Raw genomic sequence first — 27,900 nt, forward strand, 5'->3', positions numbered from 1 at the left:
TTGCTAGAATTCATTGCTGAGGAGGTTATAGGAGGATACTTAGAAAATCATAATGGGACCAGGCAGCACAAACATGGTTTTCTGAGAGGGAAATCGTGTATAACTAATTTATTCAAGTTATTTGATGAAGTAACAAGCAAGGTGGATAAAGGGGAACCTGCAGATAGGGTCATAGAGGTCTGCAGCACAGAAAAAGGCCCTTCGGCCCATCGAGTCTGTGTCGGTCAAACAAGTACCGAACTATTCTAATCCTATTTTCCAGCACGAGGCCCATAGCCTTGAATGCCATGGCATCACAAGTGCACATTGAAATACTTCTTAAATGTTATGAGGGTTTCTGCCTCTACCACCCTTTCAGGCAGTGTGTTCCAGATCTCCACCACCCTCTGGGTGAAAGAATTCTTCCTCACATCCCCCCTAAACCTCCTGCCCCTCACCTTAAATCTATGTCCCCTGATTATTGACCCCTCCACCAAGGGGAAAAGTTCCTTCCTGTCTACCCTATGTGGTGTACTTGGATTTTCAAAAGGCATTTGATAAGGTGCCACATCAAAGGTTATTACACAAGATAAGAGAGCATGATGTGGGAATAATATGTTAGCATGGATAAAGGATTGGTTAGCTAACAGGAAGCAGAGAGGAGGGATAAATGGGTCTTTTTCAGGTTGGCAGGTTGTAACTAGTGGAGTACCACAGAGATCAGTAATGTGGCCTCAACTATTTACAATCTATATCAATGACTTGGATGAAGGGACTGAATGTATGATGGCTAAACTTGCCAATGGCACAAATATAGGTAGGAAAGTAAGTTGTCAAGAGGTAAAGAGTTTATAAAGAGAATTAGATATGTTAAGTGAATGGACAAAAATTTGGCAGATGGAGAAGATGGGAAAATGTGAACTTGTCCACTTTGGCAGGAAGAATAGAAAAGCAGCATATTATTTAAATGGAAAGAGATTGTAGAACTCTGAGGTACAGAGGGATCTGGGTGTCCTGGTACATGAATCACATGAAGTCAGTATACAGGTACAGCAAGTGATTAGGAAGGCAAATAGAATGTTGGTGTTTATTGAAAGGGGATTGGAATATAAAAATAGGGCAGTTTTACTGCAGCTGTATAGGGCATTGATGAGACCACATCTGGAATACTATGTACAGTTTTGGTCTCCTTATTTGAACAAAATATATAATTGCATTCAAAGCAGTTCAGATAAGGCTCACTCAATTCATTCCTGAGATAAAGGGCTTACTCTATGAAGAAAGGTTGGACAGGTTGGGCCTCATCCCATTGGAGTTTAGAAGAATGACAGGTGATCTTACTGAAACATATAAGATCCTGGGAGGACTTGACGGTGGATCCCAGGAGCATGTTTCCTTTTGTGAGAGAGACCAGACCTAGAGGACAAAGTTTAAGAATAAGAGGTCTCCCTTTTAAGACAGAAAAATGAGGAGAATTTTTTTTCTCTGCGAGGGCTGTTAGTCTGTAGTATTCTCTTCCCCAGAGAGCAGTGGAGGCTGGGTCATTGAATTTATTCAAGGCTGAGTTAGATAGATTTTTGATAGACAAGGGAGTCGAGGGTTATGGGAGGCAGACAAGAAAGTGGAGTTGAGATCACAACCAGATCAACCATGATCTTATTGAATGGCAGAGCAGGGTCGAAGAGATGAATGGACTACTGCTGCTCCTATGTTCTTGTAAAGGAGCCTCTGGATTTATTAGTTCTATGTACTTTGACATTGGATTGTTTGAAACAGGTATAAAATGCTAAATTGTTGGATTCAAAGCAGTGATATAGGGTATGATGACAGCCTGGTTATGTTAAATCTTTGCTCTTTATTCTAGTCAAGAATACAAAAGGTTACACAACTGTCCAGGATGAAGCTGTCAAAGTTTTCAATTCACTGCAGCAACTAGAGACTGAACGAGATCCTATCCCACTCATTCAGGGTGTCCTGCAAACCTGCCTGGACTTGGAGCCTCTCCGGGACGAGATCTACTGTCAGCTGATTAAGCAGACAAGCAATCCCCCACATGCGGGAAATGTCAGTGACCTGCGGAATTGGCAGCTGCTCACGTGCATGAGCGTCACCTTCCTCCCCAGTACCACTGTTCTCAAATACCTCAGGTTCCACATCAAAAGGTGAGAAAACACAAAAGCATAGCTACTGGACAGCAGGAATTTCCCAGTGCATCATGTTCCCAGTGATCCATGTTCCCAGTGTCAGGTTGCTCAAGCAAAGTATCTGAACTTCCATGGACACAGGGTCACAAAATAGAGCAAAATTTGTCCAGAGGGATATTTAGTCTTTTAATTAAATGTGAAAGGTTTCACTTTGTCAACTGTCCCTTGAAAAACACCCGACGTTCACAAAGTCACACAAACATGTGAATTAGGAGCAGGAGTAAGCCACTCGGCCTCTTGAGCCTGCTCTGCCATCCAATAAGATTATGGCTGACCTGATTGTAACTTCAACTCCACATTCCCACCTAGCCCCGATAACCTTTCATCCCCTCGCTTATCAAGAATCTATCTACCTCTGCCTTAAAAATATTCAAAGACCCTACATACACCACCTTTTGAGGAAAGGTGTTCCAAAGACTCAAGACCCTTGAAGAAAAAAAATTCTCCTCATCTCTGTTTTGAATGGCGACCCCTTATTTTTAAACAGTAACCCATAGTTATAGATTCTCCCACAAGAGGAAACATCCTTTCCAGATCCACCCTGTCGAGACGCCACAGGCTCCTATATATTTCAATCAAGTCGCCTTACTCTTCTAAACTCCAGTGGATACTGTCCAACCTTTCCTCATAAGACAACCCGCCCACTCCAGGTATTAGTCTGGTAAACCTCTGAATTGCTTCCAAAGCATTTACATCCTTACTTAAATAAGGAGACCAATACTGTACATAGTACTCCAGATGTGGTCTCACCAGTGTTCTGTACAACTAAAGCATAACTCTGTTACAAAAATAGGCAGGTTAGCATTTCAAGACCATATGAAGAAGAGTCATACGGATTCGAAACGTTAACTCTGTTTCTGTCTCCATAGATGCTGGCAGACCTGCTGAGTTTTTCCAGCATTTTTTGTTTCTATTTCAGATTTCCAGCATCCGCAGAATTTTGTTTTCATCTCCCTTTTGTGTTCAATTACCCTCGAAATAACCAATAACAATAGCTTTCCTAATTATTTGCTGTACCTGCATACTAAACTTCTGCAATACATGCACTAGGACAGTCAGATCCCTCTGCATCTGAGTTCTGCAATCTCTCACCATTTAGATAATATGATTCTTTTTTTTAATTCTTCCTGCCAAAATGGACAATTTCACATTTTCCCACATTGTACTCCATTTGCCAGATCTTTGTCCACTCATTTGACCTATCTATATCCGTTTGTGGCCTCCTTATGTCCTTTTCACAACTTACTTTCCTACCTATCTTTGTGCCATCAGCAAATTTAGCAATCATACCTTTGGTCCCTTCATCCAAGTCATTTATATAAATTGTAAAAAGTTGAGAGCTCAACAATGATCTCTGTGGCACACCACCTGTTACATCTGGCCAATCAGAAAATGACCCATTTATGTCTACACTCTGAGCAGGATTTTCCTCTCTGTGAACTAAGTGGGTGGTGGGTGGGAAAAGCGACTTTTTCCCTGCCGACTTCAATGGCGAGTTTTTGCCCCTGATCGTCCGCCTCTTGCCTCACTAAATACTCATCAGTTGGAAACATGCCGTTTCACCGGCAGACAGCCTGTAATTCACACGCCCTGCTGTGACCTCAGCAGATCCTTGCTCCGGGCGCCATGTTTAAAGTGCACCCACACACATCTTTCGATGCCTGCAGCTCAAGACTGCTCCAGGCGAGAGATGGCCCCCAAAAGCAGGAAGAATGCAGCCCCAAGTTTAGTGACACCTCGCTGGTGTCACCTGGGCACTGTGGAGGCCCGCTGTGACCATCTCTAGCCGCAGGATGACTGGTGGAGGTCAACATGGTCACCAACCCAGCTCGGGAGGAGGCGCCTATGGCGGTGAGTGCCACCTCAGCCCACAGGAGAACAGTGATGCAGCGCCGCGAGCAGATGAATGAATGACCCGCACAGCCAGGGTAAGACAACCTTCTCATCCCTCTCAGCTCACACTCTTATAAGCCCCTCACACATTTGCAGTATGACAATCCACAGGGATCTCACACATTACCAACACAAAGGATTTCACCCCTCACTCTCCTATACACACCCTGCCATCTCCATCTGGGCTCACATCCTGTGCAGTTCACGTCCTCATCCCTACACGGCTCCACTCAGCACCCACACAAAGCACGCATCCTTATCATTTGCCTTGGCATACTTCCTGCTCACACACTCTCCACCCATCTTCACGCAGGCCAAGCTCGCCCATGCGACCATTGTACTCCTAATATTTCTTGATCTTCCTAACCTTACCGCTACGTCTTGGTGCATCGCTGACATCTACAGTGGAGGTGGAGGCAGCCTGATGTCTGCTACACCTTGTTGTTTGTGATAACTCTGGCGGGCATCCTCTGGAGGGCTGAGACTTGGAGAACCCTGGCCTGATTTGGGTCTCCTGTGGGGCAGGTGCAGCCTCCTCAGCCTGTCGAGCTGTAGGTGATGGGGTCACAGGCAGAAGGGGTTGGGATTGGCTGGACACTCCCGGAGTCACCTGGATAGATGGCCTTGGGGAGTCCAGCTGCTGGTCCCCGTCCCTACGGGTGCCTGAGGGTTCCTGGCTGACTCCCTGAGGAGGAGGGGCAGTTGGAGTGAGATTGAGGTGCCCTGGATCCTTTTGTGTAGCCACTGGTGGATGCCACCAATGCCTACAGTGATGGAGTGCAACTCCTGCAGCAGCACAGGTGCTATGTCCTGGACCAAGGTCTCCATGGCGGCCGCCATCCTACCACTGTTGACCTTGGTGCGCTGGCTTGCTGGCTTCATTATCTCATACTGAACACGGATGGACTCCTCCATCATGTGTTGTAATCTGTGGAATGCAGCTGAGAACGCTGCCTGGTATGCCCCTGTCTGTTGCTCCTGCACCAACGTCTGTATTAGGACCAGGCTCGTCATCTGACTGGGACTCAGCAGATTCCTGGCCTCCAGCAGTCCTCCGAATGTCGGTGACCTTGGATGTTCCTGATCCGCCTGCTGTGAACCAGAATCTGCGTTGTGCTCACCAGAATATGACAGCAAGCCCGCTCTAGATCTAGGTCCCACCGAGGTGCGTGTCTCTGCACTGGTGGAGGGTATGGGTGAGCCCTGTGACAGGTCTTCTGCAAGTGGGTCCTCAAAATCCTCATCTGAGGTATCTTCAGGGCTGGAGGTGAGGGATTAGCTCCCAGTGCCCCTGGGGCGTTTGGCTGTGGTGCGTATGAAAGCGGGTTGTGCATGACAACAGGCTCCAAGACATAACATTGCACTCACCGTCTCACTGTCTGAAGGATCAGCTGGTGCAGGGTCCGCATTTGGGTGTGCACTGCTGACCTCGCAGTCACCACAGGCAGGATCCTGGTCCTTTCCAGCTGGGTGTACTGCATGCTCTTCATACCGGGTGAGGGCACTGTTCTCTGGCATCCTGCCACCAGACTGGGACCATTCCCTTTTATTATGGGTGAGCTTGGCCTGCATGAAGATAGGTGGAGAGAGTGTGAGCAGGAAGCGTGCCAAGGTGGATGATAAGGATGCCTGCTTTTTGTGGGTGTTGAGTGGAGCCATGTACGGGATGGGGACGTGAACTGCGCAGGATGTGAGCCCAGATGGAGATGGCAGGGTGTGTGTGAGAGAGTGAGTGATGAAATCCCTTGTGTTGATAATGTGAGAGATCCCTGTGGAGTGTCATACTGCAAATGTGTGAGGGGCTTATAAGAGTGAGCTGAGAGGGATGAGAAGGTTGACTTACCCTGGCTGTGCGGGTGAGATCATTCATCTGCTCGCGGCACTGCATCCCCCAACTCATCTGCATTGTGGAAAGATGAAGGTGTCGTTTAGAAGGAGATGTATAGATTCACATGGAGAAGGCTAATCTGTCCTTGAATTCCATGCTCTCTGTCATCCGTGAGGGTTTGCAATCTATAAGCCCATGCTTGGAGGTTGTGTACATTCCTGCCAGCCTTGCGCGTTATCGACTCTCTGAGTGTACATCTGCTAAACTGACCAATAAGTGTGCATACCTTCCCACTTCATTGGCTTTTTGTATTCATTCATGGGATGTAGGCGTCGCTGGTTGGCTAGTATTTATTGCCCATCCCTAATTGCCCTTGTTCAGAGAACATTTAAGAGTCAGCCACTTTGCTGTGGGTCTGGAGTCACATGTAGGCCAGACCAGCTAAGGACAGCAGATTTCCTTCCTTCAGGGACATTAGTGAACCAGATGGATTTTTACAACAATTGACAATGGTTTGATGGTCATCATTAGACTTTTAATTCCAGATTTTTGTTGAATTCAAATTCCACCATCTGACATGGTGGGATTCGAACCCAGGCCCCTAGAGCTTTACCCTGGGTCATGGATTACTAGTCCAGCAACAAGAGCACTATGCCATTGCCTCCCCTGTGCTAGTGTTCTGCCCCTCATGGGCACAATTTTGTCCTGGCGCTCAAAGCTGCAGCTTTAACCATTTTGCACCTTGGGATTGAGTGCATAGCGCCCACAAGACTATCGTCAAAAAGGGAATGCAGTGCTGGCTTGTTCATTCTACTTAGCCTCTGCTCCCCTATACACTCTTCGACACTACATTCATATGGAGATGTGTTGTGGTCAATGGAACCTTTGAGCATGGTCCCGAAGCTCATATATTAGCTTGATGACAATGCTCAGGGCAGAAATGGGCTGGGAGCGAGGATGTAATGCAGCATTGTGTGCTTGTTATTATCAACGAAGCAGAACCTTGAGGGCTTCATGGTGTGTCTGCATTTTTGGGGCCACAAGGGCTAGGGTTGACCATTATGGGAAACTGATGGTGTTGAAAAGGAGGCCTTTTCATGCCTGTCAGCAAATGTGTGAAGATAGTCATCGTGTGGTGCTATGTCCATTGAAAGGTCAGACTAACTGGAGTTCTGCATCCCTAACTAAGAATGGAGGGTCTCAGTGTAATGGGAGATTAAGGTAGCGCTGAGAACTGAGTGCTTTGAACAAGCGTTATCACCTGTTGAATGTCCTCACCTGCTGTGTCCCAAATATGGCCTCGCAGTATCACCATCGAAGTGACACGCAAGATGTTTTTCCGTTGCTGGAGATGCATCACCTTGAGGCGCTTTATCAAATTGAAGGTACACTGCCATGAGTCCACTGAGGACTGCAGTGCAACTCCTGTCTCTTGTAAGCTGCCTTAGCAACTAGAATGCTGAGGAAACGCTTTAAGAGTCAACACCTTCTCTTGTGTGATGCTGGAATGACCTCTTTTAGTTGGTACCTCATCTCAGCAAGGACACATGCCCCCAAGACTTCATCCCTCAAAGGATGAGGACATGGTGAGCAGAATGTGTAAATACTCAATGTCAGGATGAAGAGGATGGTTGAGAAGACTAGCCATGCTGGTGGTGATGTGGGCCCATCATGAAGGGCACTGGTCCAACAGGATAAGCATTGCTACTCTTCAACATCCTCCTGGAATCTGGTGGCAATGAGCTTCTCACTTGCGTGACTGCCTCATCTAGCCCATGCTATGGCTTCTTCCTCTGCAGCCTTGGCTTCCCCCTCATCCCTCTTGATGTGCTCCTCATCAGAGGAGACATGCAGATCCTCCATCTCGACATTTGGCAATGCGTCCCCCCTTTGCAGTGCCAGATTGTGCAGGGAGTAGCAAACCACAATGATCTGTGAGACCCCCCTGGGGAGTGTACTTGAGTGCTCCGCCAGATCTGTCGAGGCATCAGAATCGCCATCAGATGCCAATGGTCTGCTCTACCAATGTTCGTGTGGCAGAATGAGCATCGTTGTACTTTCCTTCAGTTGGAGTTTGTGGCCGTCAGACAGGTGTCATCAGCCATGTACTTTACGGTATCCTCTGTCACCAAGGAGCCAACCCTGGATGTTGTGAGGCTCCTCGACTTGCCCGTCCTGCTTTCTACCCTTAATGTCATCATTAGCACATTCCTCAGCTAATATCACCACTGTCAACACCCCTTTGTCTTTTTGTCTATGACATCTTTGGCAATCTCTTCTTTGCCTCCACCTATCACTGGCCCTCTATCCAGTTCTACCTGTCCCATCCTCCTTCAACCAGCTTATATTCCACCTCATTTCTATATTCCTTAGTTCTGGTGAAGAGTCATACGGACTCAAAACGTTAACTGTATCAACTCATGGAGGGTGTGGCAGATGTGAGCCCCAGATCCCTGGACCTGCGGAGGCATCAACGACACTGTCTCTCGCTCATCTGTAGAAAGGACATGCGTCTTCTGTATACTCTCGGTCTTGAGAGTCACCTACATGCAGTGTTCCTGTGAGCTGACTCCTCTGGGTCTGGAGGGGGCCCTGCTGCCCCTTGCTCATCAGGGTGAAGCTCCTCCCTTTGGTGAGCCTGGCGTCGTTGTCACACTCTTCACCGCTTTCCTCCTGTCTGCATGTGATGATACAGGCAACATTAAATGCACCCTCCACCATCCTGAAGGTTTCCTCTCTGCAGAAACATTGAAAGAAAGAGCATCAGCCTCCAAAGGCTCTCTTTCTGTCGCTGACCCATGAGTGAGTGACTCTGCGTTCAAGCGCTTGGTCACATTCTAGGCACTTATTAGCCAATACAATCCTGGTCATCGCGATGATAGCTCTCTGTGTCACAGTATGCTTACCCCCCCACCCCACCACCCCCGCCCCATTTCCTTAGACCTACAGCTATGAGATGGATTTGGCCAGGTGCTTGGATATCCTGCTTTTATTTGAGGTGATAAATTACTCATTCAGCGGAGTCTATGACCACATCCTTTGGAACATACATGAGGACACATGCTTTGTGAGGGGATGAGATTCTTTTAGTGGGGGGTGGGAGCCCCATCCCTGAACCTGGCAGCTGCAGGATTCTAAGGTGAGGTTTCCAAGAGGCTTCTCCTGTTTGTCCAGGTACCCACTTGTTTTTGGAGTCATTATCATACTGTGGAATTGGTCCAATGGGTTATTGCAGGGAGATTGATGATTGAAACACAGTGGGATTAATCTCCCATGAATGGGCTATTACATTGAAGGCCCCTGATTGCCTTTATAGTTATTGAGATGCTCCTAACATGTCTCAGCCGTGCATTCCTCCTCATGTGGTAATACAGGTTCCAGATGGTAAGCTTTTAATTGGCCTCCCCAGTGCTGTGATCTACCCCTCCCAGAAGCCCTGGCAGCCCTCCCCAAGAGCGCTTTTTCTTAGTTTCACTTTCCGCTGCACTATTGCTTGAGGTTTCAAGATGGTAGTCCTCAGGTTTTATTACCAGACCAGCTTCGACCTTCCTTGTGTGACTGTGGAAATCCCTCCTATCGTCCTGTAGGAGGAGTTCAGGTCTCCGTTCCTCCTATTACTCTGTCCTCCCCTGTAATCCTTGATCCAATTGTAATTGTTACCCCAGAGTCGTTTGAGGTTTACGTTCCTATGCCCCATATGGACCTTACCCCTCCCCATCTTGAGGCCTACTATACTGTCACATATACGCTGAGCGCCCACCCCTGCATTACCTGTTCTCGATCTACAGGCTGCAGATGCCTCCCCTAACTGTGACTGCACCATCTGCAGCCGAGTACTATGCCAGAAACCCTTGGACCGCCGTGCGTGAGGTGCTGACCATGCTCTGCGCACGCTCTGCTGGGCACAACTAACATTCGACAAACATGCCCTCCCCCTCCCTGAACTGGGACAAGGACAGTCTTTGGAAGCTCAGCAATGTAAGTTGAAGCGCGTCCTACTCCACAATCCTCCTACTCTGGCCCTGACTCACTCATGATCTTCTGTAAGAGACTCTCCCCAATTCCAGCCCAGAGGCTGCTTCACCCAACAAACTCACTCTGCTTGCAATCTACACTCCGTTTGTCTCAGAGTAATTACAGTAGAAGGGGCCCATCGAGTCCATACTGGGTCTCTGTAGAGCAATCCAGCCAGTCCCATTCCCCCTTCCTATCCCTGTGGTCCTGTAAGTTTATTTCCCTCTGTTCATCCAATTTCCTTTTGAAATAATTGATTCATCATCTCCACTCCCACCAGACATAGGCAGAGTGTTCCAGGTCGTTACCACTCGCTGCATAAAAAACTTCTTTCTGATGTTCCCTATTGCTTTTTTTGCCCAAAACCTTAAATGAGTCTTCTAGGAATAGGAACAGCTTTTCTTATCTACCTTATCTATACCTGTCATAATTTTGTACATTATCAAATCTCCCCTCAATCTTCTTTAAACCCCAATTTCTCCAACCTAATCTTGCAACTAAAATCCCCCATCCCTGGTAAATCTCCTCTGCACCATCCTTCCTAGGGTGTAGTGACTAGAACTGGACTCAATAGCCTAGTTATGGCCTAACTGGAGCTTTAAAAGGTTTGGCATAAGCTTCCTGCTTTTATACTCTTCACCTCTATTTGTGAAGCCCAAGATCCCATATGCTTTGCTAACAGCTCTCTCAGTATGTCCTGCCAACTTCAAAGACCAATGCACATGAACCTTCAGGTCTCCCTGTCCCTGAACACACTATAGAATTGTGCCATTTAGTTTATATTGCCTCTCCCTATCCTTTCTGCCAAAATGCACATCTGCACATTTCTCTGTATTAAACTCCATCTGCCACTTGTCTGCCTGCTCTGCTGGCCTATCTATGTCCTGCTGCAGTAAATCCTCACTGTCAGCCACATCCCCAAGTTTGGGATCATCTGCAAACTTTACTTTGTATTGCAATACCAAGTCATTTACATAAGAGAAAAAAAGGAGTGGTCCTAGCACTGAGCCTTGGGGAACACGACTGCCTACTGTCCTCCAGTCTGTAAATAACCCATTTACAGGACTTGCTGTTTTCTGTCCTTAAGCTATTTTTTAAATCCAAGCTGACACTGACCCTCCTATTCCATGAGCCTCAATTTTGTTAACCAGCCTTTTATACGTTACTTTGTCAAGCACTTCCTTAAAATGGACAACATCCACTGCATTCCCTTCATCAACCTTTTCTGTTGCTTCATTTAAAAATTCAATTAGATTGGTCACACATGACCAGTCTTTTACAAATCTGTGCTGGATCTCCTTATTCAACCCAAACTTCTCCAAGTGCCTGTTGTTTTTTTTTATGCACTATAGATGTTAGACTGACCGGCCTGTAGTTTCTGGGACTGTCCTTACACCCTTTCTTGAATAAGGCTATCACATTTAACCCATCCCCAACCCTCTGGCACCTCCTGTGTATCCAGGGAAGATTGGAACATTATGGCGAGCCTTTCCATTATCTCCACTCCAGCTTCCTTTAGCAACCTGGGATGCAGGCTATCTGGACCAAGCGGCTTATCCACTCTGGGCATGGCAAGCCTTTCAAGTAACTCATGCCATCAAATTTCACCTCATCCATTCTAGCCTTGCCTGCACCTCTTAAGTATATATCACCCTCTTTGTCCCTATTAGGACCCACTCCACCTCTTACTACCTGCTTACTATTTATATGCCGATAGAAGATTTTTGGTTGCCTCTTATACTGACTGCCATCCTAGTCTCTTGTTCTCTCTTTGCTAGTCTTAGTTTCCTGTTCACGTATCCTCTCAACCTTTTATTTATATTCGCTCATGGGATGTGGGCGTCGCTGGCTATGCCAGCATTTATTGCCCATCCCTAACTGCCCTTGTTCAAAGAGCATTTTAAGAGTAAACCACATTGCTGTTACCTATTGAATTTGACCTGGTTAATATTTAAAGAATTCAGCTGACGAGCATCATACACCGTCATTTTTTTTGTTTCATCATAATCTCTATCTGCCTCGTTATACAGTGAGCCCCAGTTTTGATTCCTTACCTTTCACCCCTTGCCTAGTCTGCACTTGAAACAGCTCTTCCTTAATGATTACCCATTGTTCACTTACAGTTTTTCCTGTCATATTTTGGTTTAATTTTACCCTTGCGAGATTCTTTCCCATCCCATTAACGTTAGCCCTCCTGCAATGACCAATGATGATCTTGTTTCATCTGCAGTCTGAACAGTCTCTTCTAATAGTGGAAGGCAGGTTTAATAACAGTGACTACTGCTTCCATTTTTTTTACAGCAACTACATGGTGCATGGTCAGGATCTGGAATGCGCTGCCTGAGAGTGTGGTGGAGGCAGATTCAATTGTTGTATTCAAAAGGGAATTGAATAATTATCTGAAGAAAAAAAATTACAGGGCTACAGGGAAAAGGGAGTGGGACTAGCTGAGTTGCCCTTGCAGAGATCTGGAATGGGCTTGAAGGGCCACATGCCGTCCATCTCTGTAATCGTACCCTGAATCTATGATTTATAAAGAGCAGAAGAGTTTTAAGTTTCCTTAGTTCCAGAGTCAGCCTCAGCTCCTAATATTGAAGCCTTTAAATTTTCAAGTATGATATTAAAAAAAAAAGCTTCAGATAGGTTTCATCGAATGGTTTGTTCCTGATCTTAGCAGCGTCTGCTTTAATGGAGAGACTTGTGAGGCATATTCACCCCAGCCTATGCTAGTGTGCTCCTCAGCTCCAATGTGCAAAGTGACATTGTGCAGAAGCGTAGGATCAGGAATCAGCTCATTCAGTCAGCGATGGCGTATGGTACTTTCACCCTCTAGAGCAGTGAACATTCTGGGACAGGCTTGAAGCTGAACCCCAACCATTCCAGGGCAGATGGTAAACATTTCATCAGCTGTTGGAAGCGCACTGTTTTGGGTCAGTTGGGGATCATGTTGACGTCTTTGAACTTGTGATTAACTTTTCCTTTTTACTACTTTGCCCTTCACAGGTCACAGGATCAGTTTCCAGAGACTGAGATAGATAAATATGCAGAATTCATCAAAAATTCATTGGAGAAAACCAAATGCAGGGACTGTGTACCATCATGCGAAGAAATTCTGGTCTTGATCCAACGAGAGGAGATGAGCTGCAACATTCACTATGCTGGCTCCAAATTCTGCAGGGTCACCATCAATTCTCATACAACAGCTGGGGAGGTAAGAGATGAAACTGGTCAAACCATGAAATCACCGTTTTCTGAACCTGGTGACCCTGTTATAACAGCCAGTAGAACCGTGTGCCCCTCACTGCAACATTAACTATCAACATTCTGGGGGTTACCATTGACTAGAAACAACTGGACCAGCCATATAAATACTGTGGCTACAAGAGCAGGTCAGAGGCTAGGAATTCTGCAGTGAGTAACTCATCTCCTGATTCCCCAAAGCCTGTCCATCATCTACAAGGTACAAGTCAGGAGTGTGATGAATACAAAAACAGAAAATGCTGGAAAAACTCAGCAGGTCTAACAGTATCTGTGGAGAGAGAAACAGAGTTAACGTTTCGAATCCATATGACCCTTCTTCAGAGTTAAAGTGTAGAAATGTGATGAAATTTATATTGTTTAAGGGGGGTGGAGCAGATGAAGCTGGATAGAAGGATAGAGAATATCCAGATATTTGAAACATTCCTGCTGTTAGCACCCACTGTTTGCCTGCCCCCCCCCCCCCCCCCCCCCCACCCCCACCTTCGGACCTAGAATGAAAAGCTTGTCTTTCTCCTGAGGCGGGCGGGTGAGGTTGGGAAATTTCCTGGTTCCCGCTACCTACCTTGAAGCTGAAAATTCAGTCCAATGTTTCAGGTCTGTGACCTTACATTTAGATTGTAGCCAGTTGTTCAAGTTTTGGTGTTTGATTGCAATGAAGAGGCAGAAACAGAACAATGCTGAGAAATGGGGTTTTGCTGTAACTGAGACAAGCAGTAAGAAGTTGTAAAGGATTTGGGAAGAGAAGGGAAACTTGGGCAACGGGTGCAAGAATTCTTGTGATGCTCAGGTGGCCGGAAATGAGCAGAGGTCACGGACATATTCAGGGTGAGGTGTTTGCTGATTGAGCTCGAGTTTGGTATGTGCGCTGGGATGCATGCTCAGGACGGGGAGGAGGGTGGAGGTTGGCACGGCTAAAGCTGTAACTCAGTTATGCTCACCTCTTGTGGAGGGGTAAATGTTCCATAAATCCATTTTCTCATTATTTTACATGTATCTAGCAGGTGCAAGACTTGGGCAACAGTTTTTATTTATATCTCCTGGTTCTTAACTTTGTGTCTGTTTTCACAAAGCAGACATTGTGGTTAGGAGGAGGAGTGTGAAATATTGGATGGAATATACAGAGTGAGGAATGGAACATGAAAGTGTTTTAACATCCTTGAAAGTGGAGAAATCATCAGGCTGCTAAGGGAAGGAATAGGCCAGAATTTTACGCTCGCAGTGTGGGCACGTTGCAGTGACGTTCATTTGTGAAATGGGGCGCGATGATAGCGGGGGGTGGGGGGGGCATCCCAATTTTGTTGCACGGCCTCGTGATATTTCGGTTGGCGGATGCATGTGGAAGATAAAGGTTTAATTGAGGTGATTTAAATGATAATTGACAGAGATTTTGAGTGGCCCGTGCGCTTTTACGCTCGGCGCATAGGCCGCTCGGCCAGGTGGACTTACATTTTTCATGGACTCTACATCCAGGGCAGGATAAAGGGCCCACAGACAGATGCAAAAGTAAGTAGTTAGGAGTTTGGCTATGAGCGGTTTGAAGCTGGTATGGTAATAGTTTCTGGTATTTTTGTGTTGTTCTGGAGAGCTCTCTGCTTTATCATTTGCAGAGGCCATCAGTGCAGAAATCTGTGGAAACATCACAGAAATGGGACAGTGTGCTCTGCTGGAGGGACCTCCTCAGAAGAGGAGGAGAGAGGGCCAAAAGGGAGAGGAGGCCAATCGCCCACAGGCAGTGTCCCAGAGTGGGACCCGTGGATCAAGAGGCGCAGCCAGAAGGAGTGCAGGGCCAGCAGGAAGTGCAAGGCAGAAGAGTCCGGAGAAGGCATCATTACCCAGCAGGCAGAGTTTACAGGCAATGCTCATGCTACTGGAACATGCCTGAGATTCAGTGTCAAAGAAGGGTCTACCTCTCCAAAGACACTGCCAACTAACTCCATATGCCTCCAACACTCGCCTCCAACTGTGTAGGTGGCCACCTTATGCCAGTGGCTTTTAAGGTGACAGTTGTCCTGAACCTATGGCTCTGGTTCTTTCCAGGGATCAGTGGGAGATCTATGTGGTGACTCCCAATCATCTGTCCACAGCTACATCAAGCTGGTCACTGACACACTGTTCTGAAGGATCAGTACCTTCATTCACTTCAGAACTGACAAGGCTAGCAAGACAGAGTGAGCCAGAGGATTCGCTGCCATAGCTGGGTTTCTCTGCATCCAGGGAGCCATTGACTGCAAGCATGTGCCCATAAATGTGCCAGTGGGTGAGCCAAGTGCCTTTGTAAATAGAAGGGGCTTCCACTCAGTGTCCGGATTGTGTGTGACCACAAGCGTCAGATACTGCAGGTTTGTGCAAGGTATCCAGGAAGTTGCCATGATTCCTACATCTTCCATCATTCCCAGGTACCAAGGCTGTTCATTACTCCAGTATGCTTGGATGGCTGGCTCCTGGGAGACAAAGCCTGTCTGCTTAAAAGGTGGCTGATGAAGCTATGAGACACCCAAGGACTGCAGCTGTGGAGAGCTACAACTGAATTCATGGCTCCACGAGAGCAGTTATTGAGAGGACCATAGGCCTACTGAAGATGCAGTTTCACTGTCTGGACGGCTCGGGGGGGTCCCTTTAATATCCTCCTGAGTGTGTATCCCTTACTATTGTGTGCTGCACACTGCACACTCTTGTTCTGTCAAGGGGGACCCATTGGAGGATGAAGACAGTGATCCTGCTCCACGGGCTGCAGAGAACAATTCAAGTGCTGAGTCTGAGGAGGAGACTGAGGAGCCCCAGAGTGAGGAGCAAGATTCCGATGTGAGGATGCTTATGAGAGGCAGGGAGGCCTTGATTCAGAGGACCTTCAGTTAGGTATCCAAAGCAAGCAGTCAAGGTGATGGCAAGGGAAAAGTCACTTTACTGATCATACTGATGAGGCACTCCTGCCACCCTTAAGTCAAGTACAGATCTGTGAAATAAACTTTGCAGCCCTTCCTCTGTGTCACGCGTGACTCACAGGCCTCTTCCCTAGCAAATGCATGAAGCGCACTAAGGCCATTGCACATCAAGAGACATTTCTATAATGAAGGCAAATATACAAATGAAACAGAACACACACGCCAGGGAAACATAAATTACCTTTGATAACCCCTTATGTGATCATAGTAACTGAATTTCTGTTTGCGAGTTCTACGTCTTGGTGACCCCCCTCTTGCTGGCAGCTGGATTGTAGGTAGGCTGCTGATTCTGATGGCCTGTTGGCCTTGATGACCTTGGTGGCTGTCCTCTGATCGCCAGAGCCTGTGTAGGCCCCATCTTGGTGGGAGAGTCCAGCACCATGGCTGGGCACTTCTCAGCCGTTACGGTCTCCTCAGATGCCACGGTCACTGGCAGGGGGCAGAGGAGTTACTGGCATCACCAAGAGCGCCCTGAGGAGCCCCTAGATGCAAGCTGCACCTTGTCTGCCGAAATGAGATTGGTTTGAACCTCCCTGCTCACCATTGATGGACGGGCAGCTAGCAGAGTTACAAGGTGCCTCACACCTAGAATACTGTGATCAATTTTGGTCCCCATATCTACAGGGTAGATGCTGAGAGATTGTTTCCCCCTTGTGGGAGGGGAACCAGAGGGGATAATCCCAGAGTGAGGTGCCGCCCATTTAAAACAGAGCTGAGGAGGAATTTCTTGTCTCAGAGGGTAGTTAATCTGTGGAATTCTTTACCCCAGAGGGATGTAGAGGCTGGATCGTTAAGTATATTCAAGGCTGAGATAGGCAGATTTTTAATCAGTAAGGGAATCAAGGGTTATGGGGAAAAGGCAGGAAAGTGGAGTTGAGAATTATCAGATCAGCCATGTTCTCATTGAATGGCGGAGCAGACTCGATGGGCTGAATTGCTTGCTTCTGCTCCTATGTCTTATGGTCTCTCACATTGGCAGTGACCTGCTGAGGTCGTGAACACAACCCCAGAAAGCTCTGCTTGAGTTCCTGGAGCTGCCTCTCTGAGAGTCACCACTCTCTCTATGGAGGAGGCGGTGTGTTCTGAACTCTGGGCCAATGTAGTGGACTCCGCATGGACTCCTCCAACACTGAGATCATGGCCCACAGACTCTCGGGGATCTCTGCCAGATCTTCCCATGTATCCCACTGGACATTCAGTATCTGCCGCCTCATGGATGGCTCCAGAAGTTCTTCATCCGCCTTGGGGCAGATCTCAGGAGCAACACCAGGCATACCTAAAAATGAGGTGTCAACTTGGTGAAGCTATAACACAGGACTACTTGCCTGCCAAACAGCATAAGCAGCAAGTGATAGACAGAGCTAAGCGACCACACAACCAACGGATCAGATCTAAGCTCTGCAGTCCTGCCAATCCAGTCGTGAATGTTGATGGACAATTAAACAACTCACTGGAGGAGGAGGCTCCACAAATATCCCCTTCCTCAGTGATGGGGAAGCCCAGCACATCAAGTGCAAAAGATAAGGCTGAAGCATTTGCTACAATCTTCAGCCAGAAGTACCGAGTGGATGGTCCATCTCGGCCTCCTCTGGAGGTCCCCAGCATCATAGATGCCAGTCTTCAGCCAATTCAACTCACTCCACATGATATCAAGAAACAGCTGAAGGCACTGAATAGTGCAAAGGCTATGGGTCCTGACAACATTCCGGCAATAGTACTGAAGACTTGTGTTCCAGAACTTGTCATGCCTCTAGCCTGTTCCAGTGTAGCTACAACACTGGCATCTACTCGGCTATGTGGAAAATTGCCCAGGTATGTCCTGTACACAAAAAGCAGGACAAATCCAATCCGGCCAATTACCGCCCCATCCGCCTACTCTCGATCATCAGTAAAATAATGGAAGGGGTCATCAACAGTGCTATCAAGTGGCAGCTTAGCAATAACCTGCTGACTGACGCCCAGTTTGGGTTCCACCAGGGCCACTCAGCTCCTGACCTCGTTACAGCTTTGTTCAAACATGGACAAAAGAGCTGAACCCCCGAGGTGAGGTAAGAGTGACTGCCCTTGATATCAAGGCCGCATTTGACCGAGTGTGGCATCAAGGTGCCCTAGCAAAACTGGAGTCAATGGGAATCAGGGGAAAAACTCTCCACTGGTTGAGTCATACCTAGCACAAAGGAAGATGGTTGTGGTTGTTGGAGGTCAATCACCTCAGCTGCAGGACATCACTGCAGGAGTTCCTAAGGGTAGTGTCCTCAGCCCAACCATCTTCAGCTACTTCATCAATGACCTTCCTTCCATCGTTGGGTCAGATGTGGGGATGTTTGCTGCTGATTGCACATTGTTCAGCACCATTCGCGACTCATCAGATGCTGAAGCAGTCCATGTCCAAATGCAGCAAGACCCCGACAATATCCAGGCTTGGGCTGACAAGGGGCAAGTAACATTCGCGCCACACAAGTGCCAGGCAATGACCATCTCCGACAAGAAAGAATCTAACCATCGCCCTCTTGATGTTCAATGGCATTAACATCACTGATTCCCCCATTATCAACATCCTGGGGGTTACCATTGACCAGAAGCTGAACTGGACTAGCCATATAAATTCTGTGGTTACAAGAGCAGGTCAGAGACTAGGAATCCTGCAATGAGTAACTCACCTGACTGTCCACCATCTACAAGACACAAGTTAGGAGTGTGATGGAATACTCCGCACTTGCCTGGATGAGTGCAGCTCCCACAACACTCAAGAAGCTTGACACCGTCCAGGACAGAGCAGCCTGCTTCATTCGCACCACCTCCGCATCCATTCACTCCCTCCACCACTGACGCACAGTAGCAGCAGTGTGTACCATCTACAAGATGCACAGGAATTCACCAAGGCTCCTTAGACAGCACCTTCCAAACCCACGACCACTATCGCCTAGAAGGACAAGGGCAGTAGATAAATGGGAACACCACCACCTGAAAGTTCCAGTCACACATCTGAATTGGAGTTATGTCGCTGTTCCTTCACTGTCCTGAAATTCCCTTCATAACAGCACTGTGGGTGTACCTATACCACATGGGTTGCAGCAGTTCAAGAAGGCAGTTCACCACCACCTTCTCGAGGGCTACTAGATATGGGCAATAAATGCTGGCCCAGCCAGTGAAGCCCACATCCTGTAAATGAATTTAAAAAATGTTCATATCTAAAAGCTCCTGGGATCCAAGGGAAATTGGCAAGTTGGATTCAATATAATAAAAGCTGGAAATCTGAAATAAAAACAAAGTGCTCGAAATACTCAGATCTGGCAGTATCTGTGGAGAGAGAGAGAGAAATGGAGTTAACTTTTCAAGTTGAATATGACACTTCTTCATTATTGAAGGAAGGTGATGGGTTATATGGGTTGAAAGGAGGGGGAAGGGGAGGAAGAACAAAAGGGAAGGTCTATGATAGGGTAGAGGGTGGGGGAGATTAAATGACAAAGAAGTCATGGAACAAAAGGCAAAGGGAGTGGTAATGATTTTAGTAAAGAGCCAAAGCATTTGTCCTGATGAGTGTAAATGGTAGAATAATGAACAGCTCTGTCTGAAAGCAAAATCATGAAAACAAGAATGTGACCAGCACATGGCAAAAGAACAAAATCAAAATGGGGGGCAGAGTTCATCGTCTAAAATTGTTGAACTCCGTGTTGAGTCCAGAAAACCATAAAGTGCCTAATTGGAAGATGAGGTGCTGTTTCCTCATGTTGTGTTGAGCTTCACTGGAACGTTGCAGCAAGCTGAAGACAGAAATGTGAGTTTGAGAGCAAGGTGGTTCATTGAAATAGCAAGCAAGCAGAAGTCAGATCCCAAAGCAAAGGGTGATGGTAGACGGATATCCTTGGGACTAGAAGTTTCTTTCCAGTGGGGTTCCACAAGTTCAGTAACGGGTCTCTTGCTGTCCATAGCATTATATTAATGATTCAGAATTACATGTAGGGGTCATGATTAAGATGTTTACAGATAATATGAAAATTGGCCATGTGGTTGATAGTAAGGAAGATATCAATGGACTGGTCAGGTGGGCAGAAAAGTGGCAAAAGTAATTCAATCCAGAGAAGTGTGAGGTAATGCATTTGATGAGGACATACCAGGAATACACAATAAATGGTGGGATTCAAAAAAGTGCAGAGATACAGAGGATCCTTGGAGTACATGTCCACAGATCCCTGAAGGTAACAGTGGAGCTAGATAAGGTGGTCAGGGAGGCACATACTTTCCTTTATCAGCTGAGGCTTAGAGTATTAGAGTTAGGAGGTTATACTAGAACTGTATAAAATACTACTTAGAACACAGCTAGAGTACAGCACTGAGTATAGTTCTGGTCAGCGCATTACAAGAACAATGTGATCGTACCTGGAGAGGGCACAGTGGGGATTTACAAGGATGTTACCAGGAATAGAGGATTTTAGCAAAGGCAAGATTGGATAGACTGGAGCTTTCTTTGGAACAGAGGAGGCTAAGGGGAGATTTAATTCAGGTGTATAAAATTGAGGGGCCGAGATAGAGTGGATACAAAGGACTTATTTCCTTTGGCAGTGAGGTTAATAATCAGGGGGTATAGATTTAGAGTAATTGGTGGAAAGACTAGAGAGAAGTTGAGAAATTTTTTCACCAAGAGAGTGGTAGGTGTCAGGAACTCACGGCCTTAAAGGGTGGTAGAGATAGAAAGACTTATCGCATTTAAACAAAAATACTTATATGTGCTCTTGAGGTTCCATAACCTACAGGGCTACAGACCAAGAGCTGAAAGTTGGGATCAAACTGGATTGGTCCTAATGGTCTCCTCGTGTGCCTTAAATTTTTCTATGTTTCTATGTTTTCAGTGATTTAGAGCAGGAACCCTGTCTCATTTTCCCTTCTGTTAACCAAAGGCAGTGAGGCCTGGCCTGGCCAAGAATAGTTAATTCTGTATACACTGGGACTCCAAAGTGGTGCCTCATGGTTAGCCTGATTCAGTGCACAACAGGCACAATATGTATCCCAGCTCAGTGGGAAGTAGTGCCCTTTTTAATTTTTCATTGCTTCCAACTGCAACACTGTAGACTTACATTCCCACCAAAGCAATAGCAGTGTTATGTGATCAGGTATGATTGACACATACTAAGGCACCACACACTCTACCATCCAAATGCCACTGTGACCAATCTGAGCTCACTTCTTCCATTTACTCCTCTACAGGTTGTGAACAGTCTGCTGGTGAAGCTTGGCTTAGAGCAAAGTCGCAATCAATTTGCTCTCTTTGAACGGAACATGACTGAACAGCAACTCGTGACGAATAACACAATTGTAGCGGATATTATAACCAGGTTTGAAAAGTAAATATCCAAAAAAGATTTCTAAATTTGATATTGCTTAGAAATTAATAATCACAGCAAACTGTTTTCGAAAAGGGCCAGAACTAGATATTTTAATTATCTGATATTCGGTAACATCAGGTACAAGTTAAGCAAAGAAAAAAAAAATGGGCAAATTTACAGATTCCTGTCGAGCTCTGTTCACATCCTCAGGGAATCCCAAAACCCTTCAGTGAAATACTTTCTAAGCATGGTCGCTGTTGTAAGAGCCAACATGCACACAGCAAGATCCCACAAAACACAATCAGATAATTGACCAGATAATCTATTTCGGTTGGATCAAAAGACAACATTAGCTTACGGTATAAGGACTAGGAAACAGATATAAGGCTTTGGGTAAGAGGCATGGAGATTGTGAGGAAGAATGTTTTTATGCAGTGAATTGTAATGAACTGGAACTTGCAGTCCACAAGGGTGGTAAAGGCTGAGACGAACAACTATTTCAAAAAGAAATTTGATGGGCGTTTGAAGGAAATAAACTTGCAGGGCTACCGGGATAGAACGGGGGATTTGGACCGACTGGATTGTTCCACGAAGAGCTGGCATAGACTCGATGGGCTGAATGGCAGCCTCCTAGGGACATAGGAGCAGGAGTAGGCCATTTGGAAGTTGAGCCTGCTCCCATTCAAACAGACCATGGTAACCATCTAGCTCTCCACCATTTTTCCCCACTATCCCCATATCCCTTGATACAGTTAGTATCCAGAAATCTGTCGATTTCTGTCTTGAACATACTAAATGATTTAGCTTCCACAGCCCTCTGGGGTAGAGAATTCCCAAGATTCACCGCTCTCAGTGAAGAAATTCCTCCTCATCTCAGTGTTAAATGGCCTGCCCTTATTCTGAGATTGTGTTCTCTGGTTCTAGACTCACCAGCCAGGGGAAACATCCTATTCACATCTACCCTGTCATGCCCTGTAAGAATTCTGTAAATTTCAATGAGATCATCTCTCATTCTTCTAAACTTCAGGGAATACAGGCCCTGTTTCTTCCATCTCTCCTCATTAGACAATCCTGCCATCCCAGGGTTTAGTCTGGAGAACCTCCATTCCACTCCCTCTATGGCAAGTACATCCTTCCTTTGATAAGGAGACTAAAACTGTACACAATACTCCAGATGCAGTTTCACCAAGGCTCTATATAATTGCAGCAAGACACTTTACTCCTGTATTCAAATTCTGTTGCGATGGAGGCCGACATACCATTCACCTTCCTTTCTGCACCTACATGCTAGCATTTAGTGATTCATGAACAAGGACTTCCAGGTCCCTTTGGACATCAAAACTTCTTAACCTCTCACTGTTTAAGAAATACTCTGCCTTTCTGTTTTTTCTACCCAAGTGGATAACTTAACACTTATTCATTTTATATTCTCATTACATAATACTAAATCTAAAATAGCCTGATCCTTAGCTGGTTCTTCAACATATTGCACCAGAAACCCATCTCTTGCACACTCCAGGAATTCATCCTTCACAGCATTAGTGCTAATTAGGTTTACCCAATTTATATGTAAATTGAAGTCACCCATTATTATTGTATTACCCATGTTACATGCAGCTCTAATTTCTTGATTTATATTGTGCCCAACATTACCACTACGGCTTGGTGGCCTAGAAACAAGTCCCACCAATGTTTGCTGCCCTTGCTGTTTCTTAGCTCCATTCAAACTGATTTTACACCTTGATCCATGATCTAAGGTCCTCTCTCACTAATGTACTGATTTTGTCTATTATTAACAGCACTACCCCACCTCCTTTTTTGGTTTTGCTTATCCTTCCTAAAGGACGAATGTCCTTGAATATTCAATTCCCAGTCTTGATCACCCTGAAACCATGTCTCTGAAATGGCAATTAAATCATACCCATTGACCTCTATTTGCACCTTCAAATCATCTACCTTGTTGTGAATGCTGCGTGCTTTCAGATAGAGTGCCCTTAACTTTGTCTTTTTAATATTATTCCGCATTCTGATCCTATTTGAAGCTTGCCTTTGCCTTGTCTGCCTTCTAAATTTGCTGATTATTTTACTACTTCCTGTCACCAGCTTTGCTTCCCTCCAATCTGAGTTCTGTCTCAGGTTCCCATCCCCCTCCAATTTAGTTTAAACCCTACCCAACAACATTAGCAAATCTCCCTGCAAGGACGTTAGCCTTGGTCCTGCTAAGGTGTAACCCATCCATCTTGTACAGGTCCCACCTGTCTCACCTCCCCTGATCCCAGTGCCTCAGGAATTTGATGCCCTCCCTCCTCCATCAATTCTCCAGCGATGTATTCAGTCACTCAATCCTCCTATACCTGTGCTCACTAGCACATGGCATTGGGAGTAATCCAGAGATCACTGCCTTTGAGGTCCTGCTTTTTAGTTTCTTTCCTAACTCCCTTAAATCTGCTTTCAGGACCTCATCCTTCTTCCTACTTATGTTGTTGGTACCAATGCGGACCATGACCTCTGGCTGTTCACCCTCCCTCAGAAAAATGTCCTGCAGCTGCTCTGACATCCTTGACCCTGACACCAGGGAAGTAACACACCATCCTGGAGTCATGTCTACGGCCGCAGATATATGCCTGTTTGGTCCCCCAATGAATTAATCCCCTATCACTATTGATCTTCCACTCTTCTTTCTCACCTCCTGTGCAACTGAGTCACAACTGAGTCACTCGTGGTGCCATGGACTTGGTTCTTGCTGCACTCCCCTGAGGAATCATCGCCCTCACCAGTATCCAAAATTGAAAAATCAGTTAGCAAGTGCGATTGACTCAGGGGACTCCTGCGCTGCCTGCCTGGTTCTTTTAGACTGCCTAGCGGTCACCCATTACCTCTTTGCCAGTACGCTACTAACCTGCGGTATGATCACCTCCCTAAATGTGCTACCCACATAGCTCTTTGCCCCGTAGGTGCACCGCTGTGACTCCAGCCGCTGCTCGAATTCCGAAACCCAGAGCTCAAGCTTTTACAGATGGTGACACTTCCTGCAGATGCATTTGTCTAGGACATATGGTGGGTCCATGACTTCCCACATACCACAGGAGGCACGTTCCACTCTGCCGAGCTGCCCTGCCATACCTTATCTTTACAAACTATTTATTATAAGTAGATTAAGGTGAATAACTTACCAGTTACTCACCAGTCAGTTTCCTCCCTTGTACTGAGGTAAGAACCAAATACTGGAGGCAACAAAAGAAAGGAGCACCATCTTCCCCTCACTCACCATACTCCCAATTGCTCACTTTGTGAAGTTGCACTCTGTACCGTAAATGATTTTATGACTCTATAATTTGCAAAACTGCAGTGCTCCTTCAGCATTAGCTTTAGGTCTACAGGAAATTTTGGCAAGTGGTAGAGGGGGAGTGGTAGCCTTAGTGATTAAGAATGAAATCACCTCAATGATGAGAGGTTAGCAGAGTGGTGGAGATTTTTTAGGTAGAATAAAGCAACAGAAAAGGATTTAAGACTGTAGTCGGAGTTGTGTATACACTTGGGGACTTTAACTTTTCTATAGATTGGGATAAGCAGACCAGCATATTAGAGAGGTAGTTAAATTTATGAGTACATCCAGTATGACTTTTTGCAATATTGTATTCTAGAATCAAAAAGGGGGCACGCCATATTAGATTTAGTAATGAGACCTAATTAACTGTTTGTGAACATATATTCACTAATGATCATAGTGTGATTGAGTTCAACGTAGTATTTGATGGGTAGAAATTTGAAACTACAAAGATTCTAGATTCAGTTAAGGCTGGCATCAATGCAGTGAGACAGAGATTATCTAGAGTAAACTGGGCAAGTCTGTTAATGAGTAAAACAACAGATCAGTGGGAGGTGTTCAAAAAGAATTTTACATGGTACACAACCGGTTTATACCCCTAGGAACAAGAGCTCTACTTGCCAAACAAAACAGCCATGAATGAGACAGCAAAAGTAGCACAGATCCTGGAGACTGGGAGATATATAAAACAGCAAAGGGTGACAAATAGGTAGAGTTATAAAAAGGGAGTTTAAAAAGAAACCAGCACGGAATATCAAAGCCTACATAGAAAATTTTTACAGTTTTATTAAGAAGAGGAGGGTGGTCAGGAGCAATGTGGGCCCCTTGGAAATATGAACGGTGATATTGTCAATAGAAATAAGGTTTTTGGTGGACAATGACTTTGTGTCGGTATTTACAGTAGAGGGAGAGAATAGCATGCCAGACATCTCACGAATACTATCATTGGGTGGAATTTAATGCCCTCCCTGAGGTGAGTTTGGAGGCAGGGGGGCATTTAATTGGACAGGAGGGTGCCAGGTGGGGACCCCACTGCTTTCCTGCCTCTGTCCCGATTAAGTCCGGGGTGCGAAAGCTTGTGGTCAACCTTTAATGTCTGCTTAAGGGCCTCACTCCACTACCGCTGGTATCCCACCAGTGTCGGTGGGGGAAATTGCCACACAGGAAGCCCAAAAAGCAAACACTGTCGGTTTGTTTGCGGGCACCTGGGGCTATCTCATTGTCTGATCGAGGAACCCAGCGTCGGGTGAAGTGGGGGTCGGGTGCTGCTGAAGGCCAGCTGTAAAAGCACTAATTGACTAATGTCCATTTGGGAAAGAAACTTGCCGCCCTCACCCAGTCTGGGCCTATACATGACCCAGTGCCACACCGACACAGCTGACTCAGGCCAAGCAAGTTTCTCTGTTAACCACTACATTGTCAGGTGGCGACGATGAAAATAAACACCTGCTCCATTTACCAAGAGTCATCAGGAGAAACTCCAAGCTTTTTAAAATTGATTCTTCTGTTCACTGTAGCAGCAAAAGGCCCTTTTTGAAGGTTTCTATATTCAGTTACTAGGCTGTGCTGCTGCACCAAGGAGAAGGTTTGGGGTGGCCCATTTGTTCGAACTTATAGTTTTTGCTTCCTTTTTCCAGTCTTGCTGCAAGCATGGATGAGCCAGAAAACCAATGGAAGCTTTGTTTCAAACTACACTGTTTCCTGGATTCAGACAATGTTCCAAAGAACAACTTGGAATTCACTCTCCTGTTCGAGCAGGTAAAAATATAGGAACAGGAAGGCCATTCAGCCCGTTGGAGCTACCTCACCATTTGGTTAGCCATGGCAGTAACTTGACAATCCACAATTCTCGATCTTTTCTCCACATCTGTTATAAACATGCCAGTTGGTTCTGTATCTAACTGGAGCAGCATATCCTGTTTCCATCAGACCATGTACATAGCAACTATGATTCACTATGCAGCTTTACATCACATTACAGAAACTTTTATGAGTGTTAAATGGTGTTAAATAAGAGAGATAATTGAGGTAGCTGACAGGAGGAGAGGGTTTACTGATGTATAAAGTATGAATATAAAACACTATGTGTGGCTGGTATAAAGGTCTTCAGACAGTAACATCACCTTACATGATAATTGAGAATGAATCTGGTGGGTCACACTCTGAAGGACACTATAGGGAGAGGTCGAGCTAGGCTGTGAATGTGTCTCCTGCATGGCAACAAGTGGTTTTTCACCTGCCAACATCCCAGCAAATCTGTTCACTTGCTCAGCTGACTCCCCACAGCCTCAATGATTTCCACCCTGAATAATCATCGACCTGGGGATCCAATGTCCTCCCCACCCGTTTTGATTTTTTTTTTTGTTTTTTGATTTTATTCTTTTTATTTAATGCAAGTAAATTCCGTAAGCTTTTTTCAGACAAACTTTCTGATTTAAGATATACCAGATGTTTAATTTTTATTTCAAGGGAAAAAGCTTAGCACTGTTAGAGAAAGGAAGTGATTACACCATTTCTATTTTTTGTTATTTCTCAGTACGTATGTTGAATTGTCCAAATAAGCACTTTTTCCAAATGATTTTAAACTAATCTTGAAGATAAATATAAAAGATCAAAATTGTTTTCAATTAACTGTTTACTTTGCTGTAAATAATAATTGTTTATAATTTCATATCATAAAATGATTCCAAAACAGGAGGCAGCCATTCAGCCTGTTGTGTTTGTCAGCTCTCTACAAGTGGAACTCACCTCATGCAAATACAAAAGCAAAATACTGCAGGTGCTGGAAATCTGAAATAAATACAGAAAATGCTGAAAATATCAGCAGATCAAGCAATATCATTAGTTCTGATGAGAGACATCATCTACCTGAAGTGTTAACTCTGTTTCTCTTTATAAATGCTGCCTGATCTGTTGAGTATTTCTAACATTTTCTGGTTTTTTTTTATCGCCTAGTTCCACTCGCCAGCCTTTTGACAATAGCCCTGAAATTTTTTTTCTTCAATTAATCATCCATTCCCTTTTGAAAGCCACGATTGACTCTGCCTCCACCACACTCTCAGGCAGGGCATTCCAGATCCTAATTCCTCACTGCGTTAAAAAGTTTTCCTCAAATCGCTGTTGCTTC

General features: G+C 45.7%; 1 protein-coding gene across 4 annotated transcripts in view; it reads left to right on the forward strand.

Moving 5' to 3' along the window:
* The window catches only part of plekhh3 (pleckstrin homology, MyTH4 and FERM domain containing H3), a 76,462-nt gene that overhangs the window by 35,542 nt on the left and 13,020 nt on the right, over window positions 1-27,900 (forward strand). For all 4 annotated transcript variants that reach the window (XM_078529525.1, XM_078529527.1, XM_078529526.1 and 1 more), the window contains 4 exons: window positions 1,844-2,141; window positions 12,922-13,129; window positions 21,327-21,463; window positions 26,411-26,531. In XM_078529525.1, coding sequence (XP_078385651.1) covers window positions 1,844-2,141; window positions 12,922-13,129; window positions 21,327-21,463; window positions 26,411-26,531 — 764 coding nt within the window. The remainder of the gene's footprint in view (window positions 1-1,843; window positions 2,142-12,921; window positions 13,130-21,326; window positions 21,464-26,410; window positions 26,532-27,900) is intronic.

This window comes from Cetorhinus maximus, chromosome 25 (genome assembly GCF_964194155.1).
Source record: "Cetorhinus maximus chromosome 25, sCetMax3.hap1.1, whole genome shotgun sequence".
NCBI classification, from domain to species: Eukaryota; Metazoa; Chordata; class Chondrichthyes; order Lamniformes; family Cetorhinidae; genus Cetorhinus; species Cetorhinus maximus.